We start from the raw sequence: 17058 nt of genomic DNA on the forward strand, positions 1-17058 counted from the left end.
AATTAAGTGTTGGTGATAGGGATTTTATTAACTCATTTGCTATTTGAGTCAAAATTTTCAAAGCTCTTTAGCGGAACCCTAGAAAATTATACATTAGCATTTGTCTACATTGTAGAATTTTTTTTTAAAAGATGACTGTTATTATTCTGTTTTGTTTAAGGTAGTATCTTAGCAATGATATGCTAGGTTACTAGAAGAGTGTTAGGTAGGGCCAGGAGAGGTGTGGCTCACTGCAGTTCTAAGAGGAGGTTATACTTTAACACCATTCTTTTTGAAAATTATTTTAATGGAAAGCAAAAGCCAGGTAGCTCTGTTTAGGTAGGCACTATGAGTCATCGGAGGGGGTGGGTCCCAGAGCAGCACTTGGATTCGGAGGGAGAAAAGTCAGCAGCACCTCAGAGGCTGCTGCTGTGCGTTCCTAAAGGCACCTGTAATGTTTGACAAATATTTTTAAAGTTACAAAAATTCTTTTGATATAGTAATTAAACATTCTTTCTGCATTTTTCTCCTGTCTTTGCCTGTCTTCAGTCTGCCTACTTTTCTAACAAACCCTACTTCTCTACCATGTGCTAGTGAAAGAAGGAGAATAGAAACTGGTGATGTTGCCTCCCCTGTGAGCCCAGTGTCTCTTCTGAGAAAGACGCTCTTGTGGAGAAAGGAGGCTCTGGTTCTGCTCAGCTGCACGTGGCATGGAGAACAAGAACTGATTGAGAAGGCCTGCCGGTGGCTGAGGCGGGCCTGAGTGATTCTGCATTTTTGCAGACTTTAGAAAAAATGTAGATACTTTAAAGCTGTTGTTCTAGGGCTTAGTTAGGAGAGACTAGTGATTTGCTCAGTGGAGTCGTTAAGGTTTGTTTGAGGTCATTCATTGCAGTGCAATTTTAGAAAATACGATTCCAGGGAAATCTTTGGTTTTATGCCCTAATGTTTGTTTGCTTGCTTGTTTAAAGGAAAATTGTTCTTTCAGAAAATTTTTATCATATAATGGACAAAAGTAGAATGAACAAAAAAGTATAATGGTCACCAAAAGTGGCCATTATGTTAATTGATGAATCCAGCCTTTCATTTTTATTATTTAAAAGTTAGGTATGGAAGGTCAACTGTAAGATGTAAGATTTGATAGAAATTCAAATGACAATATTAGACCTTGGCGGAATTTTATAATAGTCTTTGGTCCCAATCTGGCAGTGATTCAGAATCATCTTCAAATGAGCCTTTAACGGTTACAGTGATGTTACCTCGTATTTAGAGGTGCAGATTTGGTGGGCTTACTACTTGATTAGGAATGGCTGCTTTTATAGAAGTGTACACGTATGTGGTGTGTGTGCATTTGAGCTGCAAGCACCCTTGTGCCAGTTTCACTATTCTCAGCTATTTGTACTGCCATTGTTCTTTGGTGAGTACAAAGGTGGAGGCTGTGCCAAGATTTCCTCTTAGTGAGAGCCAGGATCAAACGGCTGTAGCGTTTCAGAGCCTGAGAGCTACAGACCCTTAGAATTGGAAACTCTTTGTAAGACATACCTTCTTAGGCTTTGGATCCTCATGGGTTAGAAAAAAGCAATGATCTGTGCTTCTGTCCTAGCCACTGTGGGCTGAGACTTAGCTCTCAGTAAGCTGTGGGTCCACTGAGTCACAGTGATGTGTCCAGGATGGCATTCGCAGTCCTGGTTTTGCCATTTCTTGTATTGTTTAGAAAGCCTCTTATCAGCTCAGCAGTGGAAGTTTGCTTTCAGAGAACAAGAGGAAGACTTGGGTGATTTTCTGTGTGTTTATTTGGTAGTACGTTGTGTGAAAGGTGGTGGCTGTGGACTGTGCTCTCCTTACTCAAAGCTGTTCAGATCAGAGATTAGAGAAGTGCTCCTATGTTTAAAGACGGAATGTGGAGTTTAGGGAGCTCTGGGCTTGGTTTTGTTCTCCTTTTATAGAAGGTTGAAGAAGCCATAGCCCAGCCGTAAGGGCCCAGTTAGGGCTGGCTGTGTCTCTGTACAGCCTTTGTTTGCATGGCATCCTTGGCAGTGTGTCTTGAACTCTCTGGGGCTTTTTGTGTCCCAAGCCCTGCCACAGGCACTTAGTGGCTGATTGTTCAGGGTAGAATGCAGCTCCAGGGACCTACATAGTACTGTTCTTCATGTGCCTCCTTATGGTGGTCTTTTGAGGTTCCTTCATGGGGGTTGCACCCTGTCCATGTCACCTCAGGGCTGGTGCTGTCCTGGGGAGGTGAGCTGAAGTTTCCTTGAAGTGCCATCTACGCACTAGTTTCCTTTGTGTCATCGGCTGATATTGGTCCCTGAATTCTCTCCTGCTCTTTAGACGCCACAGGGGTGGGGGTTGACAGGCCCTCCCTCTTGTCACGGCTTCCTGCTGTTGTTGTTTCAGCTGTTCTTTAACATGGCTTTCCATCCCCAGACACTTCTGAGAATACAAGTTAGAATGAGGGAAGTGCTTTGCAAGTGCTGGCGTATATCAGAACAGGTTTATGAAAAAATTATTCATCTTTTAAAACATGGTAAAATGTGTAACCTTATAATGGTTTTGCTTAACAACTTTAAAAACTCTTAAAAGTATAGGCAGCAGCTATCACAGTTTTTATACTTAAAAACTTGCTCACTGGCTAAGAACCTAGTTTTAGTTCAAAGTACTTGTCATACAAAATTTCTCTTGCTTTACAAATGTACAAGAAAATGCTGTATCTTTATTTTGTTCCCTTAACACCTGCTGAGGCTTCTGGTTCTGCTGACTTCACCAGTAAGAACCCATATGTTAAGGCTCAGTTTCTGAACATCTCTGGGAAGTGGGAGCAGTGATGTCAGCGTCTGGAGGACCAAGACATGGGCATTAGGATGGCTTCAGGGGTGTCCTGGGAGATGGCATTCTGTTCACAGTTGTTTTATTATTTTCTTCCCATATTACTGAAACAGCCAGACCAAATCCATTTGGAATGCCTGGGATGGTGCCACCGTATGTTCCCCCTCAGATGCTCAACATTCCACAGACTTCGCTGCCAGCAAAGCCCGTGGTAAGGCACCCTCTGAGGTGGGTGGGGCAGAGGACCCTGGATGCCACATTTTAAATCCTTGAATTGATGTATAAGACAGGTCCCAGTGTTTTTGGAATTAAAACTGATGGGGGAGGAGGCAGCCCAGGCCTGCATTAGGCCCCATCATCCTGCTGATCTATGCCATGTTTCAGGCCCCACAGGTGCCCAGCCCAGGGGGCGCTCCAGGCCATGGTCCATACCCGTACAGCCTGGCTGAGCCAGCCCTTACCCTGGAGACAGGCGGGAAGAACCTGGCGGAACAGAACAGCTACAGCAACATTCCTCCTGAGGGGAAGCACACACCACTGTATGAGCGGTCCTCACCCATCAACCCGGCCCAGGGCGGCAGCCCCAATCATGTAGATTCCACCTACTTCCCTGGCTCTTCTACGTCGTCATCATCAGACAACGACGAGGGCAGTGGAGGGGCAACCAAGTGAGTGTGCGTGGTCACAGAGTGGCCTCGGGGCCTCCCTTCTGGCTGCAGCTCCTTGGGTTTTGCTCACAGAGGTTTTGCTTCAGGTCGGTGCTGTGTCCTGACTGGGGTTCCCTGGACATGAAGGATATGGGAAAAGTGGGCCTGCCTGCTCTGCAAGATTTCCATGGTGTCAAGTCTGTACCTCACATCCCAGCCCCTGGCCTGAGGTGCAGGAATCCTTCTGGGGAGGGGGTTTGTGTGATGCCTAGACCTGGGGAGTATATCTGGGTTGCTGCTGCTGGCCCTTCCTCATACCAGTCCTGCCCTGTTGCCCCAAGAACATTAACCTTCTGGCACCTGGGTAGAGGGAGCTCTGAACATCCTCCCTCCAAACTCCTAGCACCTCATAGCGCCATTCTTGAAATGATACTGTTTGCCCAACTAAAACCACAGGAAGCTACCTGAATGCAGGCTAGAATTCCTCCCACAAGTACTGAAATTCACAAAGAGTTGATTAAAATCTGATGAAGAAAATCTTACATTTCTCTCTCCCTTAAACTGTCTTATGTTTCAAAAAAAGGAAAGAAAAAGGAAGTATCTTTCCTTTGAGTCTGTGTCTTTAGTGTGAACTGCACTTTATAGGTAGATAGCCAGGTAGATAGTTAATATTGCATCAATTTCTACTTGGGCTAGTAGATGTTATGTCCAGGTCTTACCTCTGACATAAGAAATTTGATAGCATGAAAGCAGTCATTATCCAGTTAGAAGTAGTCAGCACAACTCCTGGGAAATGACTCACGTATGAAGGTGGGGAGAGGGTGACCTAGCAGCCTTTTTGGACTTCTCCTGAAGCCTGCAATGAGACCTTTTCTTCTAGGTGGTGTGAACTGGCAGTAAATCTTTTATCTTCTAAAGAAAAAAAAATTTGTTTTGAGAAATGTAGTTTCCATGCTTTGTACAGGTTCTTGTTGCCATGTCCCGTGAAACAGGTGATGCTTCCTCTTTGTCCCGCCTGCCTATAAAATGGGAGCAAATGTCTGCTTGCATACCCTGTTGATAGGAAAGAAATAAAACTCATAAATGTTAATTTGCTGTATGTACAATTGTAAAATTCCCAAATGAAGTTAAGAATTGTAATTTAGCATTCATACATTACCCTTTTAACAGGATGATAGGTTTAAGACCCTTTGAACCAGGATCTTTAGGTTGGGACCCAGAAATCTGCATTTTAAACAAGCACCCTTGTGAATCTCAAGCACACAGAAGTCTGAGAATATCTGACAGATGGTCCAGGAAGCCCTTCCACTCTAGAATTTGAGGCATTGTGCATTTTCTTTTAAACGTCCACTTCAGCAAGATCAAAATATCTGTACAATGCAGGTTAATCTGAATAGAAAATCTTTCTAAACTGAAACATTGGCAGGAGAAAGCTTTATTCTGAGGGCTGCATGCTAGTGACAGATGTAGAAACCAGGTGAAGGTGATCTCTTGGGCAGGTGGGTGGTGACCATGGACAGTGAGGCTGTCCTGTTCATTAGGGTGAGCATTCAGAAGACAGCAAAGTGCCCATCTTCTTGGGCTAGCTGTCCTCATCAGGATGAAATCTGAACTTAGAGTGAGCGAAACTGCCTGAGCATTTTCTTCTTTCCTATGTGATCAGCCCTCACATGGATGTAAAGGTTGCTCCTGGGCCAGCCACAGTGTGCTCAGTACCCACTGGATGGGACAAGGTAGGTGCAAAGGGTCAGTTTCTACAGTTGAGTATTTCCTACAGTACATGATAAATGATCTCAAAAGGAAGCAATAAACTTAATTTAGAATGTGGGATGAGAGACAAAGTAAATGACCCAGTTCCCCTTACAGTGAATCAGTGGCTTTTAGTTTTTATAGGGTGTTGGTGCTGGGTAATTGGGACTGTTATAAAATAAAAGAGACAACCAGAAAAATAAAAGCTTCCTAAAAATGAAAATATAAATATTTTATTTATTCATTCGTTCGTTTATTTATTTATTTATTTATTTATTTATTTATTTATTTTGGTACCAGGGATCTAACTTGGGTCCTTGCGCTTGCGCGGCAGGTGGTGAAACCACTGAGCTAAATCCCCGGCCCAGTATAAATACTTTAAATGCCAAAAGACAAGCATATGCAATTCAAAGGAAACAGACATCACTAACATGTAAGAAGATATTCATCCTTACTGAGAAGATCAAAGGAATGCTATTTAAAACATAAAAAATTAACTTTTTAAAAAAATCATAGAGTTCTAAAACGTTTGTTCTTAAAGATAAACCATGGAGAAGGCCAAGAGTGGAGAGGGTGGGACACAGGAGTCCCAGCTTTCCTGGCAGTTGCTCCTGGCCCCCAGCTTTGCCTGCATGTGTCTTGAGAGTTGCAGGCACCTTTAATGGAGAATGCATTGTACATGCAGGAAGGCAGGCGTAGGCTGTGTGCTGCAGCAACACAGGCTTGCCCACATCCTCTAGAGAGACTGTCCACACAGGGAACATCCCGGAATGCCAGGTGCCTCCTAAGGTTGCAGTATACAGACGGTCCCAGTTGACCCTCAGGGTGGGTAGGGGCAGCCTGCACAGCCAGGGGGTTATCAGTGGCCACACCCAGGCCAGGGCCTGTTTTTTATCCCCCTTATTTCCCTCTGTCAGTGTTTTGGTTTCTCTGGCAGAGTCGTTCAGTGGCTCTGTCCCACTGTTCTGTTGGAATGGAAGTCAGTGGTTAGATGAGGGGCACCTAGAGTGTAGGCAGCCTTCCTGCCTAGCAGCTGGGGCTGCCAGAGGTGTTTTTCCAGCAAAGATTAGATATGAGCTGCATAGGCATACCTGTGGGAAGCCCAGGCCCAAAGGTAATTGGTCACTTCTGCAGATTCACTTGGCTCTTCAACGTTTGTGTCCTGTGGAGGTAAAAAAAGCTGGTGCCTTCAGCCAGTTATCTAAATCCCTGCCAGTAAGATAAGACAGATGTGTTGCTTTGTATCTGAACAATTTTCTCTACAATTTGTCCTAGCAGCATTAGCATATGCTTCTGTATTCTTGGTTAAAATTTAAAAAAAAATAAGGTGACATTCTGTCTTTCTTGCCTTTTGGCCTCTGACCTTTGTAATCCTGTTTTGGTTGAATTAAGAATTACAGTTGAATCCCCGTAGAGTTGTTTATTTTATATTTTTATAGGTTTCATTTCTCTTATTACATCTTGATACAAAAATATATGGAATTCAGACATTGGAAAATGTAATATAAAGAATCCCTCATGATCCCACCTCTAAAGAGGTGTCTGTATTCAAGAGTGATGAATATTAAAATACCTTATTTTTCTCGGCATATATTAAAATGTAGATTTTGTATGAATGAGCCCTTATAGGGACAGCAACTTGACGTTTTTCCTTTTTTCATCATCTTTTATATTTAATATACTTATGTAAGTTTATATGTATGCTCTTATTTGTGGATGAAAATGTATATAGATATGCTTACTGCTTAATTAATATAAATATGTGTGTGTACTTAATATTGCTGAGCTTTTAAATGGATGTATAAAAGTTCCATTCAGAGCGAATACTAACTTTTCAACTTTGTGACTTTGTATACATGTTTTCATTTTCTTGTACACTAATGTGTGAGTCTTCAGTAGAGAGAGTCCAGTGCAATAGAGTATGCCAATATGTATTGTTGATTTTGTATGTAACATGTTAGCAGCTCTTGCATACATTTTGCAGCTCCCTCCCCCGCATTAACTCATGCTAATGCTGTGTGAGTCATGTAGGGCCACATCTGGGGTGTGAAGGTGAGCCTAGGAAGGCAGACTGTTTGATGTCAGTGTCCAGGGCTCTGGCCTGTGGCCTACTTTCTGTCAGGAGCCTGCCTTCCAGGGTCCAGCCTGGTGTTTCAGATTGTGGTTCTATGGCTTCAAGCACATAGCTTTGTGTATTCTCACATAGACAGGATGTCTGCTGAGTTGTGTGTAGAGTATATAAGCTGATGAGTGTGCATAGTAAATAAGTAGTTATCACTGACTTAAAAATTAAGTGTTAAAGCAATATAAAATGAAAACATTGGTTTTTAATATAGAATAGCTAAAGAATCTCATTCAGCTCCCCTTGACTTGGTTTCCCAGGAAATACACTTCTGAGATGTGTGTCTTTTTCCTGTATTACGGTGTGGTTATTTTTCTTCCTCTAAAAAATGTGAGGGCTTTCTAGTAGCTTTCTGACAACCTTCAAAGGCCACCCCTCCCTGGTGGGCTCCCCCGCTGTCCGGGGCTGACTTGCCAGAGGTGGGATGGTTTTCTGTTGCTGCTTCTCATTTGTGTGTGTGTATATGTTTGAGACAGGGTATCACTGTGTAGCCCAGGCTGGCCTCGAACTCCTCAGCCTCCTGAGTGCTTGGATTCTAGGTGTGTGCTACTATGCCTGGCAGCATTTGGAATTTATAAAATTATTTACTCAGATTATTCATCCTGGTCTGTTCCATTTCAAGTTTTTATAACACTGATTAAACCTACTAAATTGCTTTCCTAGGCACTAACAAGTCACAGTGCTGTTTCATAGATGCTAGTTGAAATGCCTCATTCTGGCTGCCCCATTTCTTTTCTACTCTACTATTTTACTAATTTGTCAAATAAAGCTGCTCCCCAGCTAAGTTTCCATTAACTCCCTGATCTCTGAACTCACTGAGGTCATCCATCTCCTCCTCCCTATAGTGCACTTTCCCACCTTTCTGATAGTTCATCCCCAGTCTCGCCTTATTATCTCTTTCCGTGAACAAACTGGATGCCCTGTATGTGTGTTGTCATCTTGCACTTATTTATAAAGTATGCCTGGAAAGATTGACTCTTACCTCGCCTGAGAGCTGTCACTTCAAAGATGGTGAGTCTGCACCTTATTCCCCCACGATGACGAAAAGCTCTTTCAATAAAAGGCCTTTGTTTCCTCTGCATCCTCCCACGTGCTGAACACACCATAGACCATTTTTGACCATCTTTGAATGTCTCAACTACCCATTTGAAGCAGGGAGAAATATTCTTGCAATAGAATTGTTTCTAGAGATAATTTCTTGTGGAGAACGTAAGATTAGTAAAGCATGAAAAAAATACTGCTAATTAAGTGTCTGCAGGCTTAGTTTGGGCCCTTCTCACCATCGTGAATTTGTTTGGGATAGTGATCCACAATAACTTGTGATTATGTTCATTTCATGTTCAGCCACGTCAGCGGGAACAAGATTGGCTGGGAGAAGACCAGAAGCCATGTGGAGCCACAGTCACGGGGAGACCCAGGAGACCAAGCAAAGGTATAATGTCTGTACCTTCTGTGGTTTAAGTTTTGACTCTAGGTATGAGTATTAGTATTGGTTTAAAGGAAAATCCTCTCTTTTAAGCATCACTAGTCACATACACCTTTCCAGAGAGGAGAAATGGGGAAGGGAGAGTTCAGAGTTGCCCTCAGCCTTCCTGTCTCAGGGAGGCAGAGACACCTGCACACCTCCTTCCTCTTTGGACAAGCTGTCCTGAGCTACCTTTTTAAGGGAGTTTTTGTGAGGATTAACTGAGAAAGCCCCTGGGATATGTACTTTAAAAATGAATATAAACTAAACATTATTTCTCCCTTCTTACCTAGTGCTGCCTGTTAATAGTGATCACTAGCCAGATGTGGTAGTGCACGCCTTAATCCCAATACTCAAGAGGCTGAGGCAGGAGGATTGCTGAGAGTTTGAGGCCAATCTGGGATACATAGTGAGTTCAAGACCAGCCTAAACTATATAGTTTACATAGTGAGGTCCTGTCTCAAAAAAAACCACACAAAATTAGGGCCGAGGCTTTAGCTCAGTGGTTCTGCCTCCTGTCTCACAAGCACAAGGTCCTGAGTTCAATCCCCAGAACCCAAAAAAAAAAAATAGTGATCCCTAGCAATATCTTTCTAATTTGCAAGCCACGTCTTCCTCCCATGGTCCTGAGAAGGAACAGGACTCCTGCAGGAAAGTTAGTTTTATAAACAGAATCGTCTATGTATCAGAAACTCATTTAAAACTCTTAAATAGTATTAAATACTTGTTCTGCAAATGAGCAACAGAAATGCATTGTGAATACCTGTTCTTTTCCAAGTACCTCCAAAGCACTTTGAGTTGTTTCACATCTGTATCCTTATGGCAGAGGGAAAGTGTAGAAAACTCTTGAAAATTACCCATGAGTTTTTCTTAAGACTAATTTTGGCACTTGTGTATTACAGGGTAAAATTAAGCACTTAATTGCATACCACTGGAAAGAAGACATTTTATTTTATTCAAAAACAGAAAAATGTATATTTCTTTGGGTTGCACTAAAGCAAACAACAAGCAATTCTCATTTGCAACATTTATTCTTTTTTTTTCCCCCTCAACATTTATTCTAATCAAGAAAAAGTTTTATTGTACAATAATAATTGCTCTTGGGCAGTTATTTTGCTGATTGAGACAGTGCCATTGTGTCTTGCTTTGTCTCTTCTCTCCTTTCCCAGTGCTGCTGGCTGGTAGTGACCTGCTGTCATGTTCTGTGCACGCATCCCATGTGGGTGATTGTCACAGAACAGGTATTTTCTTTCTATCAATTGTGCTGTCATGCACATCTTTCTATGGCAGTGTTTGTAGATCTGAGCCATAGTATTTGATGAGATGAGGTTAGGGTTTTAAAAAAATTTTTGCTTGGTTATAATTGATTTGAGGTTTTATAGTGACTACAGGGAATACTTGAATTCAGGTTTTCTTCTCTTCTCTTTTGAGAGATAGAGTCTTGCTATATTGGCCAGGCTGACACCAGACTCTAGGGCTCAAGTGATCTCCCTTCCTCAGCTAGGGCTCTAGGCATGCAATATTATACCCAGCAGGGTTTTGTTCTTTTAAAAAGATAACTATGGCAGTAAAGTGCAGGACTTGGATCAGACCTCCATAAAAATCCAATTCTAGGGCCAGGGATTTAGCTCAGTGGTACCGCCACCTTCCTCGCAAGCACAAGGTCCCGAGTTCAATCCCCAGTACCAAAAAAAAAAAAAAGAAATCCAATTCTAAGAGTTGCTGGTGGCATGATGGTAGTCAAATTGCATAGCTTTGAGTGTTAGTTTCCTCATCTGTGGTATTATTAGCAAGACCTTGAGAAAAGCAGAAACACAGAGACCACATAATGGTAGTAAGCAAGAATCAAAACAAGCTAGTGAGGTAGTTATGGAGAGCTGGAGGCCTCAAGGGAGGAGCTGTGGGGGAGGCAAGACCACTTCCTGAGATGAGTCTCCTTGGCCCTCTTCGCACACACAGAGGCATGCAGAGAGACATGGGGTGGGTGGGAGCACACACACCTTCCTGTGGCAGAGGGGGTATCAGTGGCATTTCTGTATGCAGAGTGGTCTAGGTGGGGAAGAGTTAGGACACTTTCTGGTCTCTGTCATGAGATGACACTAGCTGTAATCTCTATACAGGATTCATTTTTACTCTATTGGTTGCCAGGTTGGACAAGCACCTAGCGCACTTGAGATACAGTAATGGAAAAATGACACAAATTCAATTTTCCTGTGTCCTGCCCTTTGCTCTGTAGGCAGAAGGCTCATCCACTGCCTCTTCAGGAAGCCAGCTAGCTGAAGGCAAAGGGAGCCAGATGGGCACTGTCCAGCCAATCCCATGCCTGCTGTCCATGCCCACGAGGAACCACATGGACATCACCACACCTCCCCTGCCCCCTGTTGCACCTGAGGTGTTGAGAGTGGCTGAGCACAGGCACAAGAAGGGACTAATGTACCCCTACATCTTCCATGTCCTGACGAAGGTATTATCCAGGGGCTCTGGAGCGGCTTCTGTTGTATGATGGATGTTTTGTTCTTCTTTTTCTTTTGTGAACTGTTTTTCTGTCTTAATGAACTATTTAAATGAAAGTTTACTTTCCCCTTTTTAAACATTAAGCAGAAGGTAAAATTTATATTTCTAAATATGATTTTAAGATAACTTACGAAGTCTTACTTTCCCCTTTAATTTATTATATTTTTGAAATTTCTAATGAAATACTGCATCATTTTATGACTTGTAATTTTATTTTCTTATTTCAACTTTAGAATTTCTCACACTGTATTTGTGCTATTTCATTTTAGAAAAATCATGTCTCTTAGTGGCTAGCAGTATTCTGTGTAGTTTGACTATCTTATTGAGTGCAATTTTAAAAGTGCTAATAGCAAAAAAGGTACTATACAGGACTTTATTAACTGTCAGAAAATGGAGTTATCTTTTTACTCGATGTCATAATTTCACTTTATTAGTGTCTTACCAAATGTGTCGTTAAATATATACATACAGTGTGGTATTGTTTTTAAACCTCGGTGTCTCAAGTATATCTATGTGTATTTAAATTCCCTCAGTGATTTGAAGTTTTTATGTTGGCACTCACAGTCACAGACCTGAAAATTAACAAGTTACTTTAGTGACCATCCTTATGCAGAAGTGGTTTATTACTACCTTGTATTACTTTTCTCAAGACCTATCCCACCATATATAATCAGAACTTTTTTGTTTATTTTCTGCAGTCCATCTGTGGTTTGTAAGATGGAGTCAGATAGAAAAGACTCCTGTTCCATAGTATTCACAAGGTGGATTGTTGATAGACTAATCCAAATGTTGCTTTTATAAATTAAAAGGACACAAAGAATATTTAGCTAATACTGTCTACTCAGCTCTTGTAAATTTTTTTAGTGGTAACTGCCTCCAAATCTTATCTTATTGTTTGATATGGGTATACATGAATGGTGTCACTTTCAAATTGTAGTTGTAAATATTTTTTTGAGTTCAACATAAATGATAAAGGGTAAGTGAAAACTTTTGTTGTGGGAGAAGGATTTTACTAAGTTTAAAGGATAAAAGCTTTGAGAAGGCATCTTCCAAAATAACATATAAAGGATGGCACCCTTTCCCTGTGGGGCTGTTTGAGGTGTCAGGTGCCCCAGAGCCACCTGCTGTGTCTGTGCTGCCAGTTCTGATGCCTAAGCAGTCAGATCCACATGAGAGGTGCAAATATACCGACTCTTTCTGCAATTCTTACGAATTTTAAGGGCAAATATTGACAAAATGACTATGGTTGAGGAAAGTAAGCATCTTTTTAGACTTTAAAATACTTAGACTTGTCCAGCATTTTAGGGAAAAGTTTAGACCAGAATGGATGCTATTTCTTATGAACTGAATAGTTCTGGTTTTAAGTCACCCAGGCTGAAATATCTGCAGTGACATGAAACTTCATCATAATGTAGAGAATTATCAAAGCATCATAGTATTTAGAGAAATAGTCTGTAGATCAGAGTGTTAGGCTATATAAGGGGAATGATCAGTTTTGAAATTAAATTTGCAAAAGACCAAGTGTTACAAAATTAAGAGAATACATCAGTAAACTTACAGACATGGAAGATTATAAATGTATAAAATTCTTACAAAGTATGTTGAGATGTATCTTGATGCCCTGATGCCTGAGGTTCTGGCAACAGTCTCAGCTGCTCAAGGCCGCAGTAGTCATTTGTCTTTTTGCAACCTGTTCTTGAGCCGAATGAAATTCTTGCCTTAGTAGCCTGGAATGAGCCCGGTTGCATGCTATTGTATTCTGTCCTAGCAACTGTTTGTGGCCTCACCTGAAATGAGACATTTATCAACCACCTATCCAAAGTATGGCAGAAGCCTAGTTCATGTTTAAGTTCCTGTAGGTAGATGGTTTTAAATATATGGTGATTTTTTTGTATTTGTGAAATTTCTTGGCAAAGAAAATATGACCATTTTATTTTCAGAATACTCAATTCCTTGGGTTGCATATAGGTCATTGAAAATCATAAACATTATTGCATATGACCATCTTGACTAAAAGTTGCAAGTTCTCTATGTTTTCTGTTCTATTTATTGTCTGGTGTTATCTGTCTAGATTGTTTCAAAGACTTTGGATATCTGTGGTTTTCCTTTGTTCTTGGCTCTTGATTAAACATAAGGTAACACAGCAGTTATTTTGAGTGTTTGAGCAACGTTTGGACCGCAGACTGCCATATGAACCCTCCTAAACATCTCAATGTGGGCCAGTTGTTAAGCCATTGTTTTGGATTAGAAGTACAATGTCGTTAATTGGAGATAATGCGGTATATTTCTGTGAGTTTGTTGTAAATTCAACATGAAAAATGTGCAATATTATTCTGCTTTCTTCCATGCAAAGGGTGAAATCAAAATTGCTGTTTCTATTGAAGATGAAGCCAACAAAGACCTGCCTCCAGCCGCCCTGCTCTATAGGCCAGTTCGTCAGTATGTTTACGGAGTCCTGTTTAGTTTGGCAGAAAGCAGAAAGAAAACTGAGAGACTTGCTTTTAGAAAGAACAGACTTCCACCAGAATGTATGTACTGTAACAATCCATTGTTTGTTTTCCTCAGTACCTGGTATTCTCTTGTGCATTTTCTAAAGCCATAGAAGACTCCTGACTGAGCTGCCCTGAGGGCCTGTGTGCAAGAGGTGGGCCATCCTTGGGCCATAGACCAGGGACAGCCCTCAGGGCAGAGGAGAAGGCAGACTTACTCACATTCCAGTAACCATGTTTATTCAGTAAAATCATAATATAGCAGGTTTACACTTTAAACTCAGTGTTGATCTGAAAGCAGGCTTGAATGATCATTACTGTCTTTAATTACCCCGTTTTGGTCACTGGATGTATGTGTCTGTGCCCTGGTGTCCCTGAGGTACAGTTCTGCTCTCTCCAGCATGCAGAGTTCTGGAGAACAGGTACCACAGAGATCTGTTGCCATAGCAGAGGTTGTGGGACTCGAGTGGGTCATCTCAGGATTACCATGATTTACCCTGGAGTCCTGCAGACACAGTGTGCACTTCCAACTGATTGTCTTGTTGTGTGTGGGGGGGGGGTCAGGTGGATAGACTGAAAGGTATTGTTTGAAATGTTGATCAGAGGTGCAGTCAAAAGCATTTTCATTTCTCTTGTGGACCTATGGCATATTTTGGGAAAACAATGCCTTTCTGTTCTTGGTAATTTTATCTTCTACTGCAAGACATGTAAGTCACTCTTCCTTTACTGGGAAATACAGAAAGCACTGCCAAAGCATACAGGCTAAAGTAAGAATTTTATCAGTTGTAGAAATTGTAAATTACTAGATCACTCTTTAAAGCAAGGACTTTTACTTGGAGATTTTCTCCCACATGGTGGGTACATGTAGGCCTTGTCAGGTGTAAAGCTAACATTCAGCACCAACTGACATTGTTACATTTTCTATGTGCAGTTCCTTTGCCAAAAGTGTGATCTGTAAAGCATTAAAAGAAAGCACCTCTCATTGCCCTTCTCTGGAGATAGTTTTACTGACAGTGACTGCTGAGTTGGCTTGTGTGACTATAATGCCAGCTCTGCAGGGTTCTCAGGGTCTACCCTTCTATGTCCTTGACTGGGAACACCAAGCTTTATAAATGACATTGTTCTCAAAGATCTAGGACATTTTTACATGCACACATTCTTACTCTTTTCTCACACTGTGTGATCCATTTGTTCGCAAAAGAACTTTGAACCCGGCCAGTTACTACTGTGCAGCTTGCCTGGGGCCAAGGGCTGAGAATGCCCAAGCCTCCTATCCTGGGACATCGGGCTGCTGCGGCCCCTTCATCCTCAGCTGCAGAGCACCATGCTTGCTTTGTAGTAACAGGTATTCTTTTCTTCTTCTTTTTTTTTTTTGGTACCAGGGATCAAATGGTATTCTTTGCTTTGCTTGCTGTGTGTTCCAGAAGCAGAGTTACCTTTATACAGGAGTCCAGTCATGGCCTGTGCCATCCCAGGGAGTCTACTGTGATTGTCCCCTTCCTCTTGGCATCAGGGTGTTCTGCATCCTGGTGTGCTGCAGTACTAAATATGCTCAAAGATGCTTTGACCCCTCCTCAGCCCTGCTAATAGGTCTGTGACCAGCACACACAGTCAGCTGATCTGGGCCTGGCTCTGGCAGTGGTGACCAGCAACAGAGACAAGCCTTCCGAAGGACTGAAGTATGCAACACACATAGGGAGGAGGGTGTCAATAAGAGCCAGGCAAGGCCTTAGCCTGAGGGTTACCTGCCTACCCCAGGTGTTCCACTGCAAGCCAGCCCTAGCTGTCATTGGGGTCATGGGAATGAGTCATTGAGGGAAGGAAAAACCAGGGTAGGGAAGTCTGGGATGACTCAGGTGGGTCCAGGAGGATGCAGAAAGGTAAAAGGGGAAGGCTCTCAAGCACCTGCTCCTTAGACGTGGCAGAGATGACAAGAAGGCCACACTTCAGAGCAAAGGTTTGGCTAGGGTTGTCTGTTCCCTTTTTCTACCATTCCCTTTACAGCTATGGTATTCTTTGGACTACTGGGAAGAATTTAGTAGGAGAGAGAAAATAGTAAAAAATTAGAAAGTTGTAGGTAGTGAGGTGATGTTCGTCCAGTTAGGTGAGAGGGGGAAGTCCGTACTTTGGGATCACTGTTCTTGGTGAAGGCAGGAAGAATTGGAGGCGAGGTCACCTTGGTTTGGGAAAGGGTCCAACTAGCAGTATGTAAAAGATGAGGGCCCAGTTGGGCCACGGCTTGGGAAGAAAACACATTTTCTCCATGTGGAAGAGAGGTGAGGCCTGCCACTAGTAATGTAGCTTTGCACTTCTTAAAGGATGAATTAGAGATTTGATAAATGTATATTATTATTGTGTATATTACTCTCTAAAGGAGTGTCTAGCATTCTTTAAAAAGAAATGAGGGCCGGAGACTTAGCTCAGTGGTTCTGCTGCCTGCCTCGCAAGCACAAGGTTGTGAGTTTGATCCCCAGTACCAAAAAAATAAAATAAAATAAAGTAAATGAATAATTGATATAGGTTCTGTGGTTTAATGGCAGTGAAGATGCAAAGGTTGGCATGTTAAGAAATTAAAATCACTGTATAACTGTCGAGATTCTCTGAAAGGTCAGTGTGACACAAACCCAGTCCTTTCTCCTCAGGTAATTTGTGAACTTCGGTTTTTACTTTTCCATTAGAAATGAGGAAGCCACTGAAGGTTTGTTATGAGTGGTGTTACTGTTTATTTAGAAAGATAAATTGGAGGATGGCGTGTGGGTGGACTGAACTAAAACAGAAGGGACACCTTTAAATGAAAAGGGAAGGATGCACTGCCTAGACGGAGTTAGTTAAGCCCCTGAATTTTAAGTGTTTGGAGAAATGTATTATTAATATGCTATTACAAATAAGAAACTTGCTTCTGAATGGAGGAGATTTATAAATCTGACCTGAGTTTAGATGTTGAGGGAGCTTAGTAAATACAGTGGGTGAGACTTTTATGAACAGCTTTGGAATCTTGATCTTTAGGAGCTGATAAAACTGAATTTGTTTCATTCATTAGTTACATTTATGATGGGAAAATGAGCCTTGGTTTTTATATTAGTAATTTATGGCCATCAGTGATCTCCCTAATTTGACTCCAAGTTCTCCACAGGGAGAATTTTGTCCTGAGGATCTCTTATGAGTGCTGAAACTTCATGCGCTCAGCTTGCTCAAAACAAACCTTGTGTATGCGCAGTGAGCATAATCTACTAATGTTCATTAATACTGCACTAAAATGCCTCCCTG

The 17058-nt window shown here is 41.9% G+C and overlaps 1 protein-coding gene across 3 annotated transcripts in view; it reads left to right on the forward strand.

Moving 5' to 3' along the window:
* Positions 1-17058, forward strand: part of Fam120a (family with sequence similarity 120 member A) — a 102303-nt gene that overhangs the window by 50152 nt on the left and 35093 nt on the right. For all 3 annotated transcript variants that reach the window (XM_087205943.1, XM_004870062.4, XM_087205944.1), the window contains exons 6-10: positions 2919-3016; positions 3190-3473; positions 8668-8755; positions 11025-11252; positions 13656-13830. In XM_087205943.1, the coding sequence (XP_087062069.1) occupies positions 2919-3016; positions 3190-3473; positions 8668-8755; positions 11025-11252; positions 13656-13830 (873 nt within the window). The remainder of the gene's footprint in view (positions 1-2918; positions 3017-3189; positions 3474-8667; positions 8756-11024; positions 11253-13655; positions 13831-17058) is intronic.

This window comes from Heterocephalus glaber, unplaced genomic scaffold (assembly GCF_053883595.1).
Source record: "Heterocephalus glaber isolate CG9 unplaced genomic scaffold, H.glaber_assembly_v1.0 deba00000621, whole genome shotgun sequence".
Taxonomy (NCBI): Eukaryota; Metazoa; Chordata; class Mammalia; order Rodentia; family Bathyergidae; genus Heterocephalus; species Heterocephalus glaber.